This window comes from Varanus komodoensis, unplaced genomic scaffold (assembly GCF_004798865.1).
Source record: "Varanus komodoensis strain SLA01 unplaced genomic scaffold, ASM479886v1 scaffold6_4, whole genome shotgun sequence".
NCBI classification, from domain to species: Eukaryota; Metazoa; Chordata; class Lepidosauria; order Squamata; family Varanidae; genus Varanus; species Varanus komodoensis.
Genome location: NW_025336347.1, coordinates 10,216,616 through 10,226,958, shown reverse-complemented (window position 1 = coordinate 10,226,958; position 10,343 = coordinate 10,216,616). Strand labels below are relative to the sequence as shown.

Here is a 10,343-nt window from a genome sequence, read left to right as displayed (position 1 = left end):
TTTTCTTCTGGTCTGGTAGTTCGTTCCCTTGCCTGTCTTTTAGCATCCCTAATCTAGGCAGGAGCTGCCCTTCGAGAGATTTCTGCCCACATCGTCACCACAGATATCCGTTCTCTTCTGCTGATGTGTCCATTCCTCCTAAATGAGGAGGAAGCATCTTAGTCTAGTGTCTCCTCTTTGACCCTTCTGCCTTGAGGGACCCTGCTAGGAGGCCAACGCAGGGAGACAGCCTGGCCTTCTGGTAGCATGGCACTCAGCTTCTCTGACAGCCTCAGCCCCCTTCACCATCTTAAGGTGTGCATCCCAGAGGAGGAGGACGTAATGTATAAAGGCCTAATGCATCTTGCTTTATTTGATATAAATGGAACTAATTTTATACTGCCTTAATTACCTGCACCATAAGTGCTGCCAATTCTAGTGCCAGATCTTTGCTTACAGGGAAACGTACATTTACAATCTGATCATTTGTCTGATACATTAGCAGTAGCTTTTCTCTTCCAGTCTCTGTGGATTTGCACTGAAAAATAGAGTCTTGACTCTGACTTAAGTCTAGAACCAACCCATAATAATTAGATTACTATTACCAAACACACATCGGCACATTCACGTACTGTTCAAATGTTCAAATCTAATACCTGCATGCGTAGTTTTTAAAGTATCCTTTTCCCCTTAATTTTCATCCCCTGAAGTGTATGTATTATTTGACAGTGTTCTAGCCCCATCTAGTGTTCTCTTCGAGTTAGACTTAACTGGCAAAAAAACTTGGACATTCTTAAAACTAGATTATGCACTAATTCATTTTTAAACTATTCTATATTGCGGCATTTATGGGGTGGGGAGGAACAGTCTCATACTATAACACATTGCTGGCATCAAATCAGTTAGCTACTCATAATTTTAAGTTGAAAATATCCTAGTAGCAAAAGCAAGGGACAGTACTATAAATGTTAAGTTAGTCTTTATTTCAAAATCAGAGTCAGAAGTTACATTCAATAGTGAAAACTGTTCAGAAGCTGGCATTATGTAACAAAAGCTTTTCAAATGACTAAGTAGTCGTGTAGGCTGGACAGATACACTCATGAAAACAAACAAGGGTTTGTACCTGGCAGCAAAATTGATACTAGTGGGTTAACTTTCTTCTCCCCCAGCAGCCCCCTGCATGTACCCCAGATATGATCCGGGGGAGCCCTCAAGCCTCTGGAGCAGACCTGGGGAGCAGGTGGAGTATGGGCTACAAGGAGAAGTTGGGGAAAGAAACTCGCGTTACGTGACCTCTGTGCTGGATCTGGCGACACATATCCTTGCTTTGGGAATTAGTATCAGCTGTCCTGCACCTGAATCCTGATCAAGCAAAACTGGGATATTCCAGGGAGAATTCACACACTGCAACATGTCTGCAAGAAAGGCACTTTCACATAACAACCAAATGCTTCTGTGTAGATCATATGTAAAATGATACTACACATATATAGATCAAGGCATGTACACATGTTGAAAATGTTTGATGAGCTTTGCAGAAGATCTGCATATAATTACTTTACACAAATTACGGTCTAGGTGGTTGTGACACATCCTGTGCTCCTGTGCCTTCCATGCAGGAAGTTTGCAAAGGTAGGTAGAATTGTGTGCAGAAACTGGGCAATGTAGGAAGCAGTTCTGAGGAACTCTGATAAAGACAGCCAACAGCAAGATATCCCCACATTCCCTGAAACAGGGCAAGTCCCAAGCTATTCCTTCGCTCTTCATGCTTTCAGAACACTGCACAGTCAGATGCCGTGAAGTTCTTCCCCCCTCCCAGGAACCACCCATCCCTTGCTGGTGTCCTGGTTTTTGTGCAGTATTCTTCCAATTCTAAGAGGTTGAAATGCTCACCTAAAGCTTAGTTCCTGGCAGAAAAAAGCTTAAAGCTACAATATGCTGGTATTTTCAGCCTCCTCCATCTTGCCTTTGGACCTGCCTTCAGTCCTTCCTCTTCTGGAAGTTGACCCTGAGAGCTTCTCCAAAATAGAATTTGGCCAGTGGGCTGAAAGAAGGTTCAGTCTGCTCTGAAGGCACTCCCACAACCTGCCATTCACATCGACTGCACTGGGAGAGGCAAGGGTGCCTCTGCGTCTTCCTTTCTTGAGCCTCTTGTCCAGCATATATTGGACATTATCTGTGCAGGACATCACGAAATGTAGCTGCCTCCTATTTGGTGAATGAGATCTACCAATCAAAACCAGCATGCAAATTTCCAAGTTTAGCACAGATTAAATGGCTACTTTTTTGTTCAAGGCAGTAAACAGATTTCTGGGAAACCTTGCAAAATAGATATCCTAAATATTTAAAGTGATTTGACGCTTTGTACAAAATGTTTATTGTCGGACACATTTCTGCATTTTACAGTATTAATCCTGTTTCCCTTTTTCTGAATGTGCTTTTATAAAACAGTTCTGACATTTACAAGTATAAACTTTTGTTTTTGTTAAAAATGAAGTTTACAAACCAATGCAATTTTTTAAAATATATCAGTGCATTTTGAAAAGTTTTGTTTTTCATATGAAGAGTGCAATTTTGCTTTTATGGTTCCTTTCAAGTTCTATAAACACAGCTTTCTCAGTCAATTGCCCTGGTCCAAGACGGGGAAGCAAGTATCATAATTCACTCCATTTCAGAGATCTCCCATTTTCTTTTGCAATACTTCAGGGTCACAAGAGATCTATACGTAAGCTACTCTTACAATAATTCATTTCCCCCGTATAGGCAGGACAGCAAATAGGCAGACACTCTTAGGAAATTGCTTATGATTGTTAAAAAATAGAAGTCAACAATATCCATGGTTACCTACCACTAAAGTCTTTACATTGAATATAAAACTTTCCTGCTTTTGCATACCAACAAGAGCAGGGGAGTTTTCGTCATCGTTTTTAGGCTGCAATATTTGAAAGCAGTTAATTATGAGCTGTTCCATCAACACAATCTGTGTCAGCATCTTTCTCCTGGTGGGACTTGTTTCCACACTCCCATTTCTTTCAGTGGGTTCACTGTAAGTTGGACTAACATGGGATACAGCACAAATCTTTTTTGGGCCCATGACTGCACAGGGAGCAAGAGAGGCCTGCCCAGCTTAACAAACAAAGCAAGGAAGCAAGCAGGAGGGACTCATGCACCTGTCCACCTCCGATTCTGCCCAGTTCCTGCCAGCAGGTTTGAATAGACAGAAGGCTCCAAAATCTATACAACTGCTCCCTTAGTTTGCATAATTTTAGGTGCCGCCATGCTCCATACTGGCCAACAGGCCACTTTAGCATCATGGGCAGTAGCTACTTGGTCTCCAAGTAAACAAACACAAGTAACTGACAGCTGTGTAATGGGACACTTCTTACATACAACTGGGTTCTGAGGCCCATTTGACCCCTTAGGACCAGACACTACAATGCTATTACATTTTACGAAAATCTGCCTGTAAAACATACGAGTGAAAAACCATTCGAGAATTCTATGGATCTCTAGGAATGGAACCCTGCCAAAATTGCAACTTGAAAGGATGGTCAAGGAGATGATGCAGAACAACTATGACAGAACCTAAAAAGAACGCATTGGGGCCCCCAGTGGAGTAGCCACGGGGCCCACGAGGCTGTGGAAACACTGAGCAGCATCCATGATGTTTACCACCCGTCCCCTTTAAAAAAACAGATATAAAATAAATTCTTTCATTCCCTTGAGAGTCTCTAGCCTTGCCTTTTCTCTCCCCAGTGCCTCTTCGCATTGCTGATCCCCACCTTGCAGCTTTTAGCCTTGCTATCTCTCTTCCACCCTTAGCACCACTTAGACTCAAAAACCTGAAGATCCTTGCGGTACACAATGCTAGGAAAGGCACACACACATCTAAAAGCACATCCAAGTGGTGAACTAACTAAGTCAAGGAGTCTCTATCAGGCAACGTCCTGCCCAAATGAGGAAAATAAATAGGCACACATTCTGCACAACAAATGTCGACTGGCAAAGCGAACTGAGAAGGAAATTGCGATGGACAGAGAAAAAAATCTATGCAATGTTTTGTTATTACTTTTAGAAATGTGGAACCAGCCAAAGAAACAACAAAGTTGTAAAAGGAGTAAAAGCAAATCAGCTCTGTTGAATCTTGTTGGGCTCGCTCAGGCAACCTGTAACACTGACCGGCCTTTCTTCACGGCCTGGATCCTGACACACCCATGCTGGGAACAGACCCACTAAAACTATTGCTCATTATTACTAACTTAAACCTAAATACTCGACTTTAGTCTAAACGGGATTAACACTGGATCCAACCCCTTGTCCTTAACTAAGCGGGCTAGAATTTTCTTTTTTCAGTGGCAAAGAGGTCTTTGACATGCAGCGAAGAGAGAAACATGGAGTAGAAATAGATCTGGCCTCTCTGTCCTTCGTAGAGCTAAGCAAGAGCAGTGCTTTAATTCACGGACATTCTCCACAGCACAGCCTTAGACGTACACATTCAGCCAGACATGCCCACCGAGGTTAAAGGGACCTGCTTTCCAATAAATGTACTTAGGGGTGCAGTGTGTTAGATTTTTTTTCAGGAACCACTACAGTACAAAAGATATAAATAGGACATTTGTGAAATGCTAACAGAATTTTTGATTTTAAATAAAATGTTTATGCATAAGGATGCACTTCAAAAGAATGTACGTCCATTAAAAAAATAGGTACTTGCACAGAAACACACTTCTGAGCCACCCTGATGGCAGTGGCTTCCCTTTAATTTATTAGATTTATATCCTGCCTTTTTTCCTTTTTTTAAAGAACTCAAAGTAGCATATATAATTTTTCTCCTCCTGCTCTCAATCTTATCACAACAACAACAACCCTGTGAGGTAGGCTGGGCTAAGAGTCTGTGACTGGCGCAAAGTCACCCAGTTAGAGGAGCAGGGACTAGAACCCAGAGTGCCCAAGCTCTTAACTACTACACTAGTTTTCAGATCTTATGGCAGGATAGTTTAAAATGCAAGGGCTCCGTGCAAGAGGAACAAAACACACCACTTCCTTTCTGGCATGGTATTCATATTACGCACAGTGCAATAGGGCAGAAATGCAGAGTTTCCTGGTGGGGGAGGAAGCAATATGGCTTTTGTTGCATAACCTGCCCTGGACCCCTTCCCCACATCCAGAAATGTAATGCAGATACAGTTAGCTATGTTGGGTAATCAAATGTGGCTGTAATAAACTTGAATTGAACGGACATATCAATATAAACAAAAACAAGATAGTACTTTAGTCTAGCATTAAAATATGCAGGGGTGAGAAGTATGTCAGCACCAAACTACACATTAACTGTTATTCTGAAAAGCAGCCCGGTCTCCCTATTTGCACTGGGGCCTTGGACAAGTTTCCTGTTGAAAAATCTGGGCTGTCTAGCTCCCAGGCTGCTGCTTGCCCTGGAGCTGCTTTTTAAAATTGTGCTTGTCTTACTGTAGCTTTACACACACACACACACACACACACACCCCATCCCACTTCTCACAATCCCACATTTCCTATCAAAAACTTCCATCGTCGTACTGGTTTCTCATGCCCTAGCCTCTCATAGTGCTGTACAGTATCTTGCAACACAAAAGGAAAGGCATGAAAAGCCCCCGTCTGTTTTAAAGAGAGGGTTAAGGAAAGCAGGAGCTAATGAATTTCTCTTTAGTTCCACAACTTTAAAACTATAGTGTCCCTTTCTAGTAATGGAATGACTAAGTCTAAAATAAATAGGAAGAAAGCAGTGCACACTATCACCTTAATAAATAGATCTTGCATAATGCAAATTCCTCAAGTAATGTTAGAAAGGGAATGAACAGTAAGAAAATAAAAATACAAAAATGAAATGCTTGGAGAGTAATATAACATGCAAATTCCATTCCTTAATCTTTTACCTTTTTCCCTTCTGGAAAGAAACCTTAGCAATTTATGATTGTACATCAAAATAGGTGACATTTTAAAACACTTTGGTGCTTAAAATACTTTGTAAGGATTGATATTTGACCTAGAATTCATCGTGTTTTCTCCTGAATGGCCACTTGGCGTGTTGAGATACATGATCAGCTGCCAAAAGTACCAGGCGGACGAATTCTTCCACATCGAAGGAGTAATTGGTAAACTTCGGGTGCTTTCCTAGTGTTGGATGATGCCCCTAAAGAAATGGGAGTTAAAATGGTTTACAAAGGAAGCAAACATGTAAGCTCTTTTGCTGGAAAACAAGTAGCAAACTGAGTAATTATTTTAATTCATAATAGCTGATTTATTGATTCCCCCAAAAGCAACCGTGTCAGTAAGCAAACACCTAACAGCAGTGCTATTGACACTCTGAGCTAATGGCCAATTAATATCATCTCTCTTCCTCCTCCAGCTATTCATATGAAATGACTCCTTAATCAGAGCAGAGAATTTAATTTGGGCGATGGCAGCAAAATCATATTTCATGTAAAAGAACTGGGAAAGGTAAAACGTTATGTTGAAACAAGGGAGCAAAATCAAACTCTCCCTTCCGTCCACTACCTCGTCCTGGGGGAAAACTTTATCCTCCTTTTGCCAGGTGATGTAATGGACGCCCCGCAGACTTGCTAGGTCCAAATAGCAGCGTTCATCTTCGCAGTTGTACCTAACCAAGGTGCAGAAGTGAAAGGACGCATTAGAAAAGAGGCTGCCTCCACCGGCTTGCCTTCTGCAAAAGTCAATAAAGTGAAAGAGTCCCTTTGCCAGCACTCGAGAGGTCAGGACTTTCCTGCTCCTCTTTTTCTTTTAAACTTTGCATTTACAGACACAACGAAGCAAGAATCCAGAATTTTCTAACTCTAGCCATGAATGCTTCACACCGCAGGTGAGCCACTTTGGTGGGATCTGTCAGAAAATTCCACACTCCCTCCACCCATCCTGGACATCGCCCTGAAGCTGCTACTAGGGGAATTCCAGAAGCATTCCACTAGTATTCCACTAGGCCAAAATATGAGTGGCAAATAAGGCAAATGTAGCTTGTTCTCAAGGTACATCAATAACAAACTCAATCTGGCCATTTACCATTTTAGAGCATCAAACTGCCATTTTTCCCACAATTGTGGCACTGCAGCAGGAGCAAGCCAAAGGGTACCCACCCCTGCTTTGCATCCTGGGGGTGCTGTTACACCCGCAGAACTCCTGCCATTCTGAATTCTCATTCCCCCCCTTCAGCTCAGGACTGTAAATGCAAAGTTACAGTTCAATGATTGGGATAAAACTGGGGGAGGTTCTTAGGTGTTAAATCTAGGGTTCAGCTGTCTCCTCCATTTCTATAAGTGGAGTAATTATTCCTATTTCACTGATACTGCATCTTTTTACAAAAGACAGTCTGCTACCTCTGCAACTTGTCATGGAGACCCAACTTGTTCTGTCCTCTGAGCTGCATTTGCAATCTTAGCCCAGAAGAGGTTCTTGACTATATTAATCAACAGACGTACACCTGGCTTGCAACTCAGTGCTATGATCGGTCTTAGGACTATGACCCATCTTTCCCTCAGGAGAATGGGGCAATCAGAAGCGACTTAACACAAGGTGCAAGTTTTTTCTTGCTTCTTTTGTTCCCAGAAGACTCCAGGTGAAACCTGAAATCATCACATCATCTGCTAGGGCCTCCTTCCCAATTCTAGCCTAAGATTGTGATCATGCTGACAAGTCTTACATATCGGGTTAACTTTTTTCCACCCTCATCCCACACTCCATACCTGCTTTTCATAACATCATGTCGGATGATGAGATCTGCAGATCTCAAAAGTCTGCACACTTTTACGCGCTTCTCACTGGCCCAGTAAAAGCCTTCTATTAATAACGATCCTGGAGTTTTTCTTATGACCAACACAGCCACCTTATCAGATCAGTATACCTCTTCGGAAATGAACCTAGGCAGTGACCAGCTTTATTAGCGGGCAATCTGAATTGTAACGAGTAGCGCTGCCTCCGCTTTTCCTTTGATTTTCACCAACTGCATGACCAAGATAAGCTGAATGGCTACTGCGACAAAAAGTACCACAGCATGGGTGCATTTATTAAAAAGCACAGCTTAGAAGCACTCTTTGGAGCGGAAACTGGCAGTCTTTATGTAAATATGCATCCAAGAAAGATATCAAACATACTAGCATAAGTACCACATGGAAGCTTACAGTTCAAAGATGACAGCCCAGTCTGGCAGAAAGAGAAGATGGGTAAGTCCTGCTCCGTGCATTCCAATAAATATATCCGTGTTGTGCGTAATCTGCAACTGCTCCTTAAATTCAAGCTCTCTAGAAAAGACAGGCCACAAGAAATGGACATCCAACTGATACGAGTCTCTGAGAATAACAACCGATTATGCCTCACGGGTAGTTCAAGGATATGGCAAGATATCCTATGCTTTTGAGTTGTAAAACATAAGCCACACATTACAATGGATTACCTAGCTTGCTGTCTGGATGCTCTGAATCTAAGAGGGTCACAGTGTTGCACTGGAGAAATTTAAAAAACAGCCTTCCAGGTGGACCCAGAGTGTGTTGTAGTGTCCAGCTCCTGTGTACATTATTACAACAATATCACCTAAGCTCAAATTGTGTGTTAGTCACAGGAGGCATTCCTATGCTTGTTCAGCCAGACAAAAAGTCCTAGTAACCCTCAGCCAGCCATGCTGGGAATTGTGCGGCACATTTCTTTCTAAACATGTCTAGGACTTGCTCTTACGTAAAACTGGTTCCTCTTTTCCAAATGTGTATTTTAAGCGGTAACACTGCCATCCTATGCATGTTTTCCAGCCTAGCCCTGCTCATTCTGTGTCCTTAGCATGGCAATTTTTAAAATGCCAATGATTTCAGTAGGGCTTATTTCGAAGTAATCAGGTTGCGCCCAAGGGTGATGCTGCAGTCCGGGGAAGCACTCCCCTCGTGCAAGGCAGAGTACTTGATCCCGAGCGATCCTCTTGCCGTTCCTCCCTGGTGGGGCCGGCATCGCCGGAAGAGACCGACGGCCACCTGCCGAGGGGCCAGTTCTTTCAGGGACCCGTTGACAAGCCCCCTGTGGCACTGCTCCTCCTCCGCCAGTGCAACCCTGCTCATTTCCCTGCCTCGCCGAAGCGAGGGAGCAGCAGCCGACGCCGCGGCCTCCTTGCTCACTGCCTTCCTGCCTCTCAGGCAAACAAGGGAAGTCCCAGACGAGGAGAATGGGAAGTGACGGCAGCTGCTGGTGGGAAGGCAGGCACACTGAGGGAGAGGCCCACCTCAAGAGTCCGCACTGCCCCTGTGCCCGCTGAAAAGCTGCCCTGAAAGGCTGGAGTGGGAAGAAGATTGCAGAAGGTTGCAGCAGGTAAGGGGAACCAAAAACAATTGGGTGCCTCGCCTTTTCCATGTGGAAGCACTTCCTGGTAAAGCAAAGCCACCAGTCGATACTCGGGATTCTGCTGCCACACTTAGGAGGGGAAGTAAAAGCCAATCCAAGTCTTTTAGGGAGAACTGCAGGCCCACGCGATAGACTTACTTGTACTTGTAATTCACTATTCGAACCTCAAACAATGACAGCGTCTTCAAAGCATTTGCAAGCTAGGAAGAAGGAGAAAGCAACGTTTAGTGTACTATTAAAGTAAAACCTTTCACTGTTGCCTGTACAGGTTCCCACACGCCCACTTGCACAAGACTTTATGTAAGAGAAAATGATCCAACCTCATTTTGATTTAATATCCTCCTGTATTCTGTACTTCGAGCGAGTATTGTAACTCGGATTTTCCCATCCTGTTGAAAAAGGAAAAACAGTGACCAAATATGTCCACTTGCACCAATATGAGGAAGAGAAAGGCAGGCTGACAGCAATAAAGTAACAGTGCGAATGGCATTATTAGCGGAATATTAAAACGCCTTTTTCTTTTATTCATTTCATTTGCAGCCCAGAGAGGACAGCCACTTGCTCCTGAGGACAAGTCCCAAGATGTTCATAGCAAGCCATATTCATAACTACACATCAAGAAATCATCTGAGTCCCCTCAGAGCTCCCTCCCATCACCGCCACAGCAGATGCCCACCAGCCTCCAAAAGCACAGTGCAAGGCACACCGGAGGCAGCCCCTGCCGCTGCCCTGCAGCTCGTCCAGGCCACTGCCTAGATTTAGGGCCAGCCAAGAGAGGGAAGGAGGCTGGCTGGGTGCTGGCTGGGCCTGGCTCAGCGCTGCAGTCTCAGCCTCCTCCCTTCCCACCCTGCCAGATCCCCCACTTCCCCACTGCAAAGCCTCAGGAGGAATGGCCAGCACAGTCCTTCCCATGCTGGCTGTGAGGGGACACGGGGAGCTCCGTCTCTGTCTGAGCACCAAGTCGATGGGCCTTGGGCTCCCACACCAAAGGG

The 10,343-nt window shown here is 44.0% G+C and overlaps 1 protein-coding gene across 6 annotated transcripts in view; it reads right to left on the bottom strand.

Moving 5' to 3' along the window:
- Positions 1-941: 941 nt before the first annotated feature.
- Positions 942-10,343, bottom strand: part of EOGT (EGF domain specific O-linked N-acetylglucosamine transferase) — a 29,729-nt gene continuing 20,327 nt past the window's right edge. For 5 of the 6 annotated variants that reach the window (XM_044451990.1, XM_044451987.1, XM_044451988.1 and 2 more), the window contains 6 exons: positions 9,672-9,740; positions 9,490-9,551; positions 8,151-8,270; positions 6,517-6,619; positions 6,056-6,151; positions 942-5,616 (listed from right to left, as the gene is read on the bottom strand). In XM_044451990.1, the coding sequence (XP_044307925.1) occupies positions 5,497-5,616; positions 6,056-6,151; positions 6,517-6,619; positions 8,151-8,270; positions 9,490-9,551; positions 9,672-9,740 (570 nt within the window). In that variant the 3' untranslated portion in view covers positions 942-5,496. Of the gene's footprint in view, positions 6,152-6,516; positions 6,620-8,150; positions 8,271-9,489; positions 9,552-9,671; positions 9,741-10,343 lie in introns of all 6 variants that reach the window. The other variant, XM_044451991.1, reaches the window with a different exon arrangement.